At 38.1% G+C, this 14,711-nt stretch overlaps 2 protein-coding genes across 3 annotated transcripts; one reads left to right on the top strand and one right to left on the bottom strand.

The window, feature by feature from the left end:
- The first annotated feature begins 909 nt into the window (after positions 1–909).
- si:dkey-31c13.1 (uncharacterized protein LOC100002197 homolog) lies at positions 910–5,284 on the top strand. Of its 2 annotated transcripts, none has more exons than XM_055019014.1 (4): positions 910–1,088; positions 2,669–2,853; positions 3,128–3,238; positions 3,337–3,502. In XM_055019014.1, exons 1-4 carry the CDS (start codon positions 977–979, stop codon positions 3,340–3,342), a joined length of 414 nt encoding a protein of 137 aa, XP_054874989.1. In that variant the 5' UTR covers positions 910–976; the 3' UTR covers positions 3,343–3,502. The 2 variants fall into 2 exon arrangements, with proteins under 2 accessions (XP_054874989.1, XP_023119217.1); XM_023263449.3 differs by lacking the exon at positions 3,337–3,502 and adding an exon at positions 3,516–5,284 and having other exon boundaries at positions 914–1,088.
- Positions 5,189–6,955, bottom strand: dnlz (DNL-type zinc finger). The gene is made up of 3 exons (XM_035945034.2): positions 6,562–6,955; positions 6,302–6,441; positions 5,189–5,412 (listed from the first exon to the last, which is right to left on the bottom strand). The coding sequence occupies exons 1-3, from the start codon at positions 6,874–6,876 to the stop codon at positions 5,265–5,267; spliced, it is 603 nt and encodes a 200-aa protein (XP_035800927.1). The 5' UTR covers positions 6,877–6,955; the 3' UTR covers positions 5,189–5,264.
- Between the last annotated feature and the right edge of the window lie 7,756 nt (positions 6,956–14,711).

The raw sequence follows: 14,711 nt of genomic DNA, 5'->3' as shown, positions 1-14,711 counted from the left end.
CAAAAACACAATAAACTATGTCTGCATTGTCACTCTGCTACCTGTTCCCATATTTTGTTTGTTACTGTAATGATTAGAGAGGTCATGTTCTATATCTAGTGATAGGGAAGCATCCATCCATACAAAATAGTTTAACTGCTGCAGAAATCCTCCTGTGAAACTGTGAGACATAAAGTCTCTAAAATATAACACTTGATGTGACAATGAAATATTCTGACTCCAGCAATATGATCAGACTTTATTAACATTGAAATAATACTGCAACGTTTTGGTGAACTATATCATGTTTTCAAGGGTTTTCATGCATGATTGGAATAACAGATGGATAGATACGTGGCTATTCATTTTCTTGCTTTTGGAAAGAAAAAAGAGTAAAGAGTAAAAAACCATAGTAAACCCCCAAAATATGTGTACACTGTAAGTAAAGTGAAAATTCTGAACATGTATTAATGCCACTTTCTACGGCTCTCCAATTAAAACTTAGCTTTTATGCCACCAAAAGCTTTTTCAGGTTTTTATACCATTTTTAACAATTCAGTTTACAATTTATGGCCCTTTTGGATTTTGATACATTTACAAGTACACCTACACTGTCTACCACAGTCTGGCTCTATGAATGTAAATTTCAAATTTAAATCTGATGTTTCCACAAAACATTTCAAGTCTCTTTCGCCTCCCCTTTGTCTATCTGCATGTTACCATCTTAGGTGTACAAAACTCAGATAGCAAACACCAGATTGTTTCATAGAATAAAGTTATTGTTGTTTTTGCTTAATATATTTCAATATCACGGTATATAAAGTACATCCTGCTCTACATACTCCAGTACTGTAGGTGTCCCTATGCGGCTAGAAGTTGGTATTACAAGCTGACAACAAACAAAACGCCGAAGAAGAAGCTGCTCTGCTGTGATTGGTTGTCCGGCTGTTAGCCGTTAGTTAGCTGTATGTGGCTGTAAACACATCAGTTGTCAAACATGACACAGTTTGATAACTCAGCTGACTTGGACTCTTTTATTAAAGGGGTGGAGGAAGAGTCGCAGACTAAATTTATTACATTTTCTGTGGACCGCAATTACAATGACAAAGGTAAGGAAATAAACAGTAAACAAACGAGTGCTGGCTAGATAGCAATGCCATGTCTAAACCAATGACTGCTAGCTGCTGTGGATAGACAAGCCAGTAATAAACATAAAGTAACGTTACTGCTGTGGGTTAAAGGTCCAGTGTGTAGGGTTAAGGGAGAAATGGAATATATAATTACTGTTCATAATTATATATTCGATCAAATGTACACGCCTGAAAATAAGATTAGCTTTCTTGCTACCTTTATATCAATAGCAAGGTTGCAACTAGGGAATATTTTCATTATCGACTAATCTACAAGTTGTTTGGTTTCTGAAATGTCAGGAAATGGTAAAAAATGTTGATAAGTGTTTTCCAAAGCCCAGCATGACTTCCTCAAGCGTTTTGCTTTGCCCACAACCCAACGATAGTCATTTTACTGTTGTATAGTAACAGAAAAATACTTCATTTTAAGAGGCTGGAACCAGAAAATGTAGATTTTTTCCTCTTAAAATTTACCTAACAAAATAGTTAGTGATTAATGTAATACTTGACAACAATCATTGTAGATGTAGTCTACAGAGGGAGCAAGTCTGTCACTACTCAGTATGAGTCACGCATTCCCTATTTTACGGAATTTAATCCAAATGTCTATAGTTTCTTACAGATTTATACCGAGTACCAGTTGTTACTGCCTTTTGATGATCTGTTTAGGTTTGTGCAGGCTGTTGCAGGGCTACAGACACCTGAATGTTCAGCTCAACAACAGGCAGAACTAGATATGTACCACCAAGGCAGTCACCAGTGTAGACCACTTAGTGTGTTCATTCTAGCTTGTTGTGTTCCTCTGTAATATGCATGAACAAAAATATAAATGCACAATGGAAATGGTCTTCTTGTGCGACCTAGAGAAAAAGTCAAAGGCTTAAAGTAGCCAGTTGTGCACAAAAAGTTTTTGAGCTGTTGAACATGTGGCAATGTCTTATTTATTGTTTCCAGTGTAGTGTGCACTTGGTTTTTTCATGACGTTCATTCTGTCATAGAGACACTGTGTTTTGGAACAAAAATGCTTTCTCCTTGTGTTAAAAATATTGTGTAACATTTATTCAGTTTCATAAACGCTGCATTTCTGATTTTGTTCACTAAATGCATCTTTTTGTGATTTGTGTGAATTGCTGCTACAACACTGCAGTTTTTGATACCCAGCTTTATTGTTTAATGAATGAAGACAGGCTACTATTACTTTTGGTTCATTCAGTGTTCCTGCAATTCTCCTGTATTGAGATCAGTAGTGAACTAGGTCCACTGGTATTGTATGTCTCCCTGCTTTTATATAATCCATTGCCGATAACAGACCTTACATCCTGTATAACACTGCACTTTGTAGGACATGGAAACACCTCTAACAAGTAATGTTACAAATTTTTAACTCACATGACTGATCAGAAGGGGAGTTTGAGGAAAGTGGTCTTTTCTTGGATGCAGTTGGCAACCTGACCAGTAGATGCCACTAAACTCTTACACACTGGTGCTTAAATTAGTAAAGAAGTCTGTTAAAAATTATACATTTGCTTACTAAGTCATTTGCATTATTTATTATGCAGATTGGCAACCTTTACCTGGGAACCGGGTGTACTGGCAGTGGGCTGGAGGTTCTGGGATGCCTGCCATCGAATTCACCGGGATCCCGTTTATGTTTATGGGGTTTAAAAGGCTGGTCTGCCATCGAGGCAAAGATCTTGCCGTAGCCCAGAAGCAGAAGTACGCTGAGGAAAAGGCTAAAAAAATGGTGAGTTTGATTCTGTTTTAGACGTACTTATTCCTCCTGAATTTTTCCATTCCATTAGCACTAGTTGTGCTAGTTGTGTATCCATTTATATGTCTTTTCTATGCTTCCAATACAATCACATATTTTCCAGTGTCAACCTTGACTGTGTTTTGCAGTGAGTGTCTACCAGTAACTGAGCTTTGCAAAGACTGTATGTACAAGAAGGAAGTGAATGTGAATGAATTACATACTAACAGCTCTTCTATTACTTTTCAATTTCCCTCACATTATGCAGATGTTGGACCACAATTTTGGCAGTCAGAGGCTTCTTCGGCAAGTCACAAAAAAGGTGGGATGCCCAGCAGCCATATCGATCAGCAAAATTGCAACGTTCCCTAAATTCAAGGTTAGTCTGTCAACTTTTCATAAGCCCTACATTATAATCTGGGCAGATATACTTTGTTTCAACTTGGTTTTTTAGATTTTTTTTTTTTTTTTTTTTAGCCATAATTAGGCTTGGACAGTCCAGAGTAGACAGAAAGGGAAAAGGAGGAAGACTGGGTGTGGGATTAAGAGATTACCCAGATTCGACCACATGTAGTGCTGTACATCATCTACTTTTGAACCGTCTTGGTGCGGGTTTCTTCACATGATTGCAATGATTATGTCTGCATACATGCTAGGTGGATGAAAATAAGGAGAGGAGTAGGAAGACAGCCTCCAAGATGCTGAGAACGGCCTTAGAGAGAGATCCGATCATATGGAAAACATGCTACACTGTCACGAAGCCAAGTGCACATTCTGGACATGCAGTGGGAGAAGCAGCAATAAAAGAGTCGTCACACAATAAACGGCTCACAAACAAGAACACGCAGACTACAGACTGTGATTTCCCTCGTCACAAACGTGCGAGGAAAATGGAGCTGAGGAACAAATGCGTCAACCTCACCCAACTAATCATGGAGAAAATTTATGTCACCGAGGACCAACACATTCTTGAGGAACTTTCAGAAAAATTAAGCATCCTGCTCAAAGAATTCACACCTCCGACCAGCAGTGAGGACGAGATGCCGCTTCATCTGGAAGAAAAGAGAGTCAAAATTTCATCAGTTATTCCAACCCCTTTGTCACAGAGGAGCCCAAAATCCAGGTACACAGACAGAGTGGGTGCTCATGCAGACAGCATGTGGGGAGCCCACACAGTGCCTGGACCTTTTTATACAGTTAAATTCCTCTAGTTCTCTGCACTGTGGCTTTAATATTCACTGGATTTACTTGTTTTTGTGTAGGTCCCGTGTGTGTATATTTCAGATCACTCCTTTTACAAACCTTTACAAAAACCAAGCCTTTCTTACAGGTCACAACTTGAATTTTTTACTCTGCAAGGAGAAAGTAAACATTGAGTTCTTGAACTGCTCTGCTGCGCCTCTGATTCTTACCGCTTGCTTCTACACCACCTGTGCTCCTGAGTTAGAACATTTTTTCATGTCATTGTTGTATTTTGAGCATTATGCCCTTGAGTGGAATTAACATTATAAACGTATAATTTGCTCAAATGTTTCTTTACATTACAGTTTTTCTATTAGGCTTATCTGTATCAGGATCACTTGTTGGGTAAGTTATGCAGAACCAAATAAACAGTGGTGGAATATAATTTGGTGTTTTTACCAAGTATCACACCTAAGTACAAAACTGAAGAACTTTTGGCCGTTTGACAGCTTTAGTTATTTGACTAGATTCTGACGTACAAAATGTGTGAAGAGCTTGTGAAATTTTGTGTAATGATTTGCTATAGATTAAATTGTATATAGAAGTAGAGCTGAAACAGGTGGTTGACTGACTAAAAATTAATTTTTTAACTATGCTGATAATTGTTTAGGTTATTTTTCAAGTAAAATACAAAATTTTAAAACTTTTCAAGTGTGAGATTTGCAGCTTTTCCCTTCAGTGACGTTGATCATTTAAAGGTTTGGGCTATTTGTTGGACAAGGCAAGGATTATGATGGTGTCACTTTGAGCTCTGAGATTATTTTTAAAACTTTCACAAGCCATTCCTCATAGGTGGGTCTTCCATATATGTATGTGAACTGAAATGTCGGGCATTTTAGCTGCCGAGGAACCATTTGAATGCTTAGATCATCACGAGTTTCTTGAAGGCAAATCAAAGCAGAGCACAGGGTCCCTTTGGCTGGTCCAATCTAGCACTAGAATATTTCTAAGAATAGATTAAAAGAGTACAGGCCTTTTTAAAGTTGTGTTTTCAATCAGTTTGTTGAGTTTTTAGTCCTCGTCCCTGCCGTTAAAAGCTATCCTCACTCCCTCCTTGCTCAAAATGCATGATGACAAAAACCAAAAGTAATTAAAAAGTATGTATTTATTATTAAATTAAAAATAAACATCTTACAAGGTACATGTACAGAATAAACACGGCATTATTGCTTTTCTAGGTCACTGTCTGACTTTTCTTTGTCGTCACTCTGCTGTGTCTTGCTGGATTCATCCACCACAATCTCCAAAGCAGCTTCTCCTTCAAACCTCTTCACGGTCTCTCCTTTGGCAGCGAGGATTTCTTCAATGTTTCTGAAGCAGAAAGTGACACAAGATGAGTCTTTCAGCAGCTACAGATAATGGTGAATCAAAGATGACACTCTTTTTGAGCAGCTTGTGCTCCTGAGACATTTTAAAGGGTTGCAGTGATGCTGTTTGTTTGGATCAGAATTTTGGATCTGTCTGAACTCATACCTTCCAGTAAAGTTCATGTTCACTTCTTACATGTCTCAACTTGAATACTGAATTGAATTAATGTTATCAGTGTCCTCAGACAGCACCGGCATCATGTGCAGAGCTAGACTGATTTCATAACAGTTATATTACTACAGTATCAGCTATGTCAGTTAATAAATAACAAGAAACTGAAACCAGGGATATGTCTGAGGTAAATTTAGATAAAATGACTATTTGTGAGCACTAGAGAGGCAACAATTAATCGATTAATCAAATCGTTGTCAACTATTAGAACTATTTTGATAAGTGACTAATCATTTTGAGGATTTTTAAGGAAAAAATCTAAATTTTCTGATAACAGCTTCTTAAATGTGCATTTATTCTTATTTCTTTTGTCCTCGATGAAAGTGAACTTAATATCTTTGGGTTGAAGACGTCATCTTGGCTTTTTTAGTCACATTTATAGACATTTTTTCAACAATTTCTGGCATGTTACAGCACTGCAGGGGATGCTTATCAAATATTTGTTTTAACAGTCAGTAAAAAATTGTCATTAGTCGATTTTAGGTGTCAAACCTATTGACTTGTTTTGCAGCATTCGTCAGCTTCACATCACATGACACCAGAACACTGTCAAACGTGACCTTAAGCAGAAACATCCTTGTAACCCTACCAGTGTTACTGTTAATGGTTTGTGAAAATCAATGATATATTGATTGTGGTTTCAGTCCACAGCACCACCAACCTCTTCCCTTCCAGGTCAGAGAACCAGCCGAGGTTATCAGCGATGATGTGGTGGTTCTTGCACCCCGGACACGTCACTATGACAACGCCTTTGTGGTAAGCCAGTTTGGAGATCTTCTGCATGGACCTGGTGGAGCAAACCTGCAGACATGATCCAGACATGATCGAGAAACAGGACAGCTTACAGAAACAAAAATGTTTGAGGCTTTTACACTAGATTAGGAAACAGTGGCGAAACAGTGCCTGTGTTGGTTTTGCTACCTTGCATGTGTAAATCAGCTGATAATGTTTTGACTGGATCTGCCCAACAGCTTCACTCCTGATACTCGGTGAAGTTGAAAATCCTCTGCAACCGTAAAAACCCGCTTCATACCTGCCAGCAGGTAACAGACGCTGAAAACTGCCCTGGTCCTGAGAGGAGATCAGCACAGTCCTGGTTCTGGTTCTGGTGTTCGGACAGTGAAACACGGAACTGAGTCCGGACGGAACTGAACTGTAATAACACTGAAACAACCGACTAAACGTGTGTCTCCTCCATGAATGTGTCAGAGTGAAAGACTTCTGTAAAACCGACATGATAGTTGGAGTTATTTAGGGAACACACGCGGCTCTAGGCTGTGGAAGTTACAAACGATTTCATCAATGCGTGAGTTGTCGCGCGTTAATGACATCACATACACTGTCCTCTTCAAAATAAAATACTGAATGTTAGGTCAATCTCACAACAAAGTGATTTTCATTGACATTTCAGTACTTGCAATTGTTTGGTAGTCATAAACTACGACCTATTTGAAGAGACCAATTTAAGGGAAAAAAAATCTCAATCTGAAATAGAATTGCTATACGTCCGTGTATGTATCTGGCAATTGTATTTTCCGTTCTGAAACGGGCATTGAAAAACAAAAAACGAGTGGTTATTTGATTTTTGTTTTAAAATACAAAAATTAAAATTGAAATACAAGACGTTTTTCCTTTTCATGATCAAAAAGGGATATACGATTTTATAAAATGCTTTGATTTTCGTTTTATATTTAGAATAACAAGAAAGTAAAATCAGTAAGAGACAGAAACAAAAAGTCAGTTTTTTCATTTTCTGAGACCGGAAGTGGTCATCAGAAAGTGTGGAGCCAAACTGAGTACGGTGCATAGACTGTATATTATTTTTTTTCGTTAGTTTTCATGGTCAAAATGAGAGATCAGGTGGCCGATCTCAAAATAAATCTATACTGAATTTTTTTAGAGCGTTAAAGTTTTGCGGAGCAAGGGGGCGGGGTTACTTGAATGACAGTCTGGTCTGGAATGATTGACAGGTCCTATGGAGGAGGCAGCAGAGACTCTGCTCTCCTCGTTTGGATTAATTCTGATATAATAACTGTTGGTTTATTTATCGGTGCAGCAGCACAACATTTTCCACAGACAGTTTTCCTGCCCGTTGGCTTGTTTTAACCAGTTTTCTACCTTCGGCTGATTCTACCAGCAGACACTGAAAGGACTCTGATAGTTCGGTAAGTAAATGTTTACTTTCGTATCGGTGCCGCTTTTAATGCACTTTATATGCAGCTTTAGTGTCAGATGTAATGTGTGCCATGCACTCTAGATGTTGGTGGAGTTTGTTTCAGTGTGTGTTGACCAGAGAAGAAAGTTAGCATCGTAAATATTAGCTTTAATGTTAGCGATGCTAACCGAGCTAGCTGCTTAGTCGTAGCCTGATTAAAGGTAACGTAGCATCAAGCTAATGTGTTGAGTTTCATGTAAACAGCTGAAGTGTGTTGTGTTCCTGCAATGTGGTTGATTAAGTTCATAAAACTGTGGCTGGTTGACATTAATGTAATGTTCAGGAAACTTAAATGTGATTAAAACAGTAACGTTAGTGTTCTATTTGTCAGTAATCAGCTTTAATTTGACACTAAAACAGACTCTGATAGATTGAAATGACATCAGTTTCATTAATTTGTTGAAAATTGTCTCATTTGTTGTTGTGATGTTGCTGCTGATTCATTAAAACCAGATGATCTGTGCTGAAGATACGTTTAGTTCTAGTATCAGAAGTACAAAAAGGAAAATGGAAGTTTAGTTCTGCTACATCAAAGATTTCAGGATTAAAATAACTAAATGAATCTTTATGCCTCAAACTTTATTTTACAATAAAGAAATAATGAAATAATCACAGATAATAAAAATATAAATAGCAGAGAAAATCTGAGAGAATAATTTCCTGAAAAGTTTGTGAAGGAAAAGCAGCTTTTTATCCTGAGAGATCAGAATCAGCTCCAACATCTGCATCTGACAGCATCAAGTCAACCAGAAAAAAAAGAAAATGACTTCTTTCTGATCACATCTGTTCTGCTGCTCACAGTCTGCTGCTGCTCACATTCTTCACATTTATAGTCCACTTTTAAAAGTTCAGCAGACAGGTGCTCTGCTTTGGAGTGTGACGATGTCGTCGGTGATGTGGAGAGTGAAGTTTCCGTTTCACCCACAGCGTGCTTTAGGGCGCCAGAGTCGGACTTGATGTTTGAAATACTGACCGACAGCTCAGATTTAACTGTCTGTAGTTCCGTTTTGATGGATGTTAAACTGTCACTCAAAGCCGCCAGGAGCTGGGTCTTTAAAATAACCGTCGTCTCGTTACAGAGTGAAAGTAGCAGTTCCTCCTAAAGGTCAGAGATTGCATCATCTGAGGGCCTCTTCAAAAGAAGACGTAGTTGATGAAGGCGTTCTGGAGCAGGACCCGAAAGACCACGACCAAGCAGCCTTGAGATCTTAGGCAGCATCCCTCGGGTGGGTGTCAACGGTGTTCACGGTCAGGTCTGTGGTAATCCCGTCAAAAAACAGAACAGAAAAAAATCTAGATTATAAATCAACATGTAACCAAAGCACTCTGTGTATAACACCATGGTATAGGATGTAGTACAGAAAATGTCAAAGTATAGTATACTTTTCAAGAATAACATAGTATGGCCTGTAGTTCATAGAATAGCATGTCGGCAAAAAAACCCAACTGATTATTATGTGGTTCAAAAAGTGCAAAATGATAGGATGTTGCCTAAAATTGTCATGTATGATATGCGGTTCAAGAAATGTCATAGTGCAATATATTGTCAAAATAGTATGTTATTCAAGAAAACATCAGAGTATAATATGTCGTCTAAAAAATGCCATAGAGTAATATTTCATTGCACAAGTAAAAGTATAGTAATTTTTAAAACTGTTCAAATTCTTACAATATGTTGCTAAAAAAACAAAAAAAAAAAAAAAAACCGTCATAGTTATATGTCAATTTAAAAAGCCTATAGTATAGCATGTCGCTCTAAAAACGTCACAGTATAGCATGTCGCCCAAAAAACGTCATAGTATAGCATGTCACTCTGAAAATGCCATAGTATAACATGTCCCTCTAAAAACATCATAGTATAGCATGTCACTCTGAAAACATCATAGTATAGCATGTCACTCTAAAAACGTCATAGTATAGCATGTCGCCCAAAAAACGTCATAGTATAGCATGTTGCTCTAAAAAACGTCATAGTATAGCATGAGGCTCAAAAAACGTCATCGTGTAGCATGTCGTTCTAAAAACGTCATAGTATAGCATGTCGCTCAAAAAACGTCATAGTATAGCATGTCGCTCTAAAAACATCATAATATAGCATGTCACTCTAAAAACGTCATAGTATAGCATGTTGCTCTAAAAACATCATAATATAGCATGTCGCCCAAAAAACGTCATAGTATAGCATGTGGCTCAAAAAAACGTCATAGTATAGCATGAGGCTCAAAAAACGTCATAGTGTAGCATGTCGGTCTAAAAATGTCATAGTATAGCCTTTGGTTCAACAAACGTCATAGTTTAGCATGTCACCCAAAAAACGTCAGAGTATAGCATGTCGCTCAACAAACGTCATTGTATAGCATGTTGCTCTTGAAACGTCATAGTATAGCATGTCGCTCTAAAAACGTCATAATATAGCATGTCACCCAAAAAATGTCATAGTATAGCATGTCGCCCAAAAAACATCATAGTATAGCATGTGGCTCTTGAAACGTCATAGTATAGCATGCTGCTCTAAAAATGTCATAGTATAGCATGTCGCCCAAAAAACATCATAGTATAGCATGTGGCTCTTAAAACGTCATAGTATAGCATGTCACCCAAAAAACGTCATAGTATAGCATGTCGCTCTAAAAACATCATAATATAGCATGTCACCCAAAAAACGTCATAGTATAGCATGTCGCTCTAAAAACGTCATAATATAGCATGTCACCCAAAAAACGTCATAGTATAGCATGTCGCTCTAAAAACATCATAGTATAGCCTTTGGTCCACAAAACGTTGTTTTGTCCCGGCTGTCTGAAGTCGGTGAGGAGCAACACAAAAACAGTCCAAACGCTGGTTTCCAGAGGGTTAGACGAGTATTTATTTGAAAGAGTTTACAAGTTTACAACAACACAACATGTGAGGGGGTTAAAAGCAAATGGGTGTTAGTAAAATAAAAATAAATCAACAGAACTAAAAGTGAACTTCATGTTGACATTGATGGGCATTCCAACCAGGAACAAAGTAAAAGATAATCAATACGGAGAAAAAAAACTCTTCCTGTTCACCTCTTAAAACCCAAAAACACACCGCAGTAGCAGCCTAACCTAAAACTACCAATGGGTTCCCTGTTTTCCTTTCTGAACAATTCAAAGGTCCCTCTCTATCTCCCCACACATCCACCAACCACTGGAACACATCTCCAAAGTTCTGCCGGGCCAGCTCAGCTTCCCCTCAGAAGAAGTGCCACCACCTGCCAGATGAAGGAGCCTTTTGAGAGGCAGCTGTCATCGTGATTGGACTGTACTTTGGTCTGTTCCAATCCAGCTTCAGCTCCAGAGACGGCAGGCGGGACGAGTCAACGGAGGCCGGGTGGACGAAGACATGCAGCTGAGTACAATCCAGAAAACAACAGAGGAGTGCAGTGGCCCAGGGCCAGAACAAGCAGAGTTGCATGGTATGTCTCTTAGAAAACATCATAGTATAGCCTTTGGTATGAAAAAACGCCATAATACACATCGTATATTGTACAGATAACAAGTCAAAGGAAAGAGACATCCATTGTAGAACTGTAGTAATTGTGGGCTGACTGATTTACTGATTATCAGTATTTTATTTTTTACTGATTTACGGTAATAAATACATTTAAAAATGGCGCTACTTTGGCTCTGAACCTTTATCTACCTGTGGTCACTCTGTCTTCTGGAGTGATTTGATTGGTTATACATAACGAATAAAACTCCTTTAACTTAACATCTGTCAACAAAACAAAAACATATCAACAAAGTTTTCTGTTAGAGTTTGTGTTCTTCTAAGTTTAACTCAAGATTTTAAATACTTTCATTTACTGCAAATGAATATCTACTCCAAATGTCTCACTAATAATCATTATCAGCCTTAAAAACCCACAAAACACCCATCTATACTCAACCACACTTAGTACAGTCCGGTTCCCCCTTCTATAAATCTGCTTGGAATCGTCCACTTCCTGTTTGTCAAAGTGGCCTTCTACCTGGACAGGTTTTGTTGGAGCTCATGCAACAAACATTTTGGGTAACTGCACTTTAATATGGATGGATGACACTGAATTAGAGTTGTTTTAATGAGACTGAGTTAAGATATGTAGCTCTGTCATTAAATAGTAAATTATTTCTCAGAATTCACAGAGAAAAATCTGAAATGTTTGCTAGGTTAGCGTCCCACATGTTCTTTGGCTCAGCTAAAGCTAACTCTCTCCAACTTCTGGATCTCCTGAGTTGCTTGTTGTTAAAATATCTTGCTGTAGGTGCTGAAGCTCAGAAAGTCTGAGATGTTTGTTCAAAATAAGCTCATTCTCAAGTCTTATCTGAACTGTCCTCTTTTGTTTGAACTTTCCCTAAACTTAGGAGTTAATGAAAGAGCAGCACATCCAGACTCAGTCTCATTTATGTAGAGATTAAACTTCAGTGTCATTCATTGATGTTAAAGTGCAGTTTTTCAAATGTTTGTTGCACATGCTCCTGACCAAACCAGTCCAGGTGGAAGACGATGTGAAGAGAAAGCTCCAGAGGATGAATATCACACATTTACATTGTAAATAAATGTCCTTTAATTAGACATTGTCATGCAAATGATGTTCAAATCTTTGTTGAGTGTTTTGTTGATGTTGGTTTCTAAATGTTTTTTGACACTCGGCCCCAAAGATTAAAATCTTCTACGGCTCACAAGCTGCAACAATTCACACATTATCAACTATCATTCTGACTAAACTAAGATAAAAAGTGAAAAACTGTCTGATTCCTGCATCATGAATGTAAATCTTTTTGGTTTTTATGACAGTATACTGAATATATTTGGGTTTGACATTTTATCAACCAAAACAAGAAATGAATTACTGGAGAAAACAATCAACAGATTAATGGTCAAAGAAAATGTGTTTTCCAATATATACATTTCTCCAACATGACAAGATACATACAATTTTAATTCAATTTTATTTATATAACGCCAATTACAGGTCAAATTGTCTCAAGACACTTTATTTTTATATTTTTTGTCATATTTAAAATATGACAAAGTAAGAAATTTAAACCTCTTGACTAATCCAATTTATTATTTGGTTTTTAAGAGACTAATCGACATATAAATAGCTTTCTCCACTAAAACTAATAAACATGAGGTGAAATAGAAGGAAGAGTTTTAAATACTGCAGTCCCACGATGACAAGAATAAAGTTTCTCAGCAAAAACTAAATCTGCTGGTGGATTCCATTAAAGTCCTAACAAATGATAATAAAGTGTGATACTAAAGGTTTGTGGTGCTAAAAATGTCCAAGTAAAGATATCAAGTTGAACATCTGGATGGAGGTTGATAAAAGTTTCTCTCCCTTCATTTCTCTGGAGCGACTCCATGGATTTTATAGATGCTGGTTAAAGACCTGCTCTTCTAGTCGTCTTCCTTCTAGTCGCTGTAAAAAGTCACTCCATCCTGGCCGACTTCAACACCTCTTCATGACAGCTTGTTCTGCCTCTGACCTGGTGGAAACTCCAGAAACTCGGGAAAACCTGTCGAGACTCGAAGAACTCGTGGAGACTCGAAGAACTCGTCGGGTGGGGGAAGGTGTGGTGGGTGGTGGTGGGAGGTGGGGGAGTAGAGGGGGGAAGGCCGCCACCCACCTCCCCGCCTACTCTCCGCCCCGACTCCACCCAGACTCCGCCTTGGCTCCACCCATGTGGTCACGTTATTAACTACGATGCCAAAGGGACGACGAAATTATTTCTTTTCATCTGATCTGTAGCTCAGTGAGTTAAGGATTTGCCTGTGGAGCTGCAGGTCGCTGGTTCAAGACCAGACCCTTCTTAAATTTTATCAAAATTCTGACAAAGACAAACACAGAAAAATGCCGGTGGTGGGTCTTGAACCTGCGACCTTCCACTTGGTAGTCTGTCTTCTTATCCCCTGAGCTATTCGCTCAGATACTAATTTTTGTTTTTTTTGCGCATTTATCATCTATTTTTTACCATTTTCGAGTTTTTTTTTTTAACTCGAGTCTCGTCTCGACCGTTTTTCTCAGGAGGTTGGACTTCAGCCTTTGTGCTGGAGGGTTGAACCCTCAGTTCCAAGACTTTCCAAGCCTCCAGACCTCCTGAGTCCTCAGGACCTGAGCTTTCAGACAGTCTGAGGGCTGAAATTTTCTAAGTCCCACAGTAGTTCTCTGTTAGATTGAACTTTCAGACAGCCCAAGGACTGATATCTTCTAAGTTCCTGAGTAGTTCTCTGTTAGTTTGAACCTTCAGACAGTCTGAGGACTGAAATCTTCGAAGTTCCTGAGTACTTCTCTGTTAGTTTGAACCTTTCCACAGTCCGAGGACTGAAATCCTAGAAGTTCTTGAGTAGTTCTCTGTTAGTTTGAACCTTTAGACAGTCTGAGGACTGAAATTTTAAAAGCTTCTCTGTTAGTTTGAACTTTCTGGTTAACAGAGGCCTTAAAACTTGTGACCATGAGTCTTGATTTCACATTTAGACCATCCATCTGAGTTCTTCTCAGACCTTCACCTGTGGGTTTTTTAGAAATCCTCAACAAACTTTGAGTGGAGATCAGAAGGTAACATTAGTTTGATCAATGCCTTCAACTACTAGGAGACTTTATCTGGAAAGCAATTTTCTTAAATGAGTTCTTAGTAAATCTGTCCACAATCAAACCAAGAACATAGAACGAGCAAATGTTTGAAGAAACAACTTGATGTTTTCATTTCAGACTAGAAAACGCTCTAAGATCTTTATCTGATTATGCTCTTTTTTGATTGTTTTATTGTCTCTTCTGTTTAATTTTATCTTCTGAAGTTTAACTGGTGTCTTTTCAAATGTTTTGTCTTTAGTTTGATTCTTCTTA

This window comes from Amphiprion ocellaris, chromosome 17 (genome assembly GCF_022539595.1).
Source record: "Amphiprion ocellaris isolate individual 3 ecotype Okinawa chromosome 17, ASM2253959v1, whole genome shotgun sequence".
NCBI classification, from domain to species: Eukaryota; Metazoa; Chordata; class Actinopteri; family Pomacentridae; genus Amphiprion; species Amphiprion ocellaris.
The sequence above is the reverse complement of the archived record's forward strand: the minus strand, read 5'-3'. Positions and strand labels throughout refer to the sequence as shown.

What these genes read in the sequence shown, in the direction of transcription:
- si:dkey-31c13.1 (XM_023263449.3), top strand. Translation starts at nt 977, where the DNA reads ATGACACAGTTTGATAACTCAGCTGACTTGGACTCTTTTATTAAAGGG. An exon ending in CCGCAATTACAATGACAAAG is followed by an intron (nt 1,089 to 2,668) that starts GTAAGGAAATAA and finishes TTTATTATGCAG; the next exon opens with ATTGGCAACCTTTACCTGGG. An exon ending in AGGAAAAGGCTAAAAAAATG is followed by an intron (nt 2,854 to 3,127) that starts GTGAGTTTGATT and finishes CACATTATGCAG; the next exon opens with ATGTTGGACCACAATTTTGG.
- dnlz (XM_035945034.2), bottom strand. Translation starts at nt 6,876, where the DNA reads ATGTCGGTTTTACAGAAGTCTTTCACTCTGACACATTCATGGAGGAGA. An exon ending in AGCTGATTTACACATGCAAG is followed by an intron (nt 6,442 to 6,561) that starts GTAGCAAAACCA and finishes TCATGTCTGCAG; the next exon opens with GTTTGCTCCACCAGGTCCAT. An exon ending in TCTGACCTGGAAGGGAAGAG is followed by an intron (nt 5,413 to 6,301) that starts GTTGGTGGTGCT and finishes TTTCTGCTTCAG; the next exon opens with AAACATTGAAGAAATCCTCG.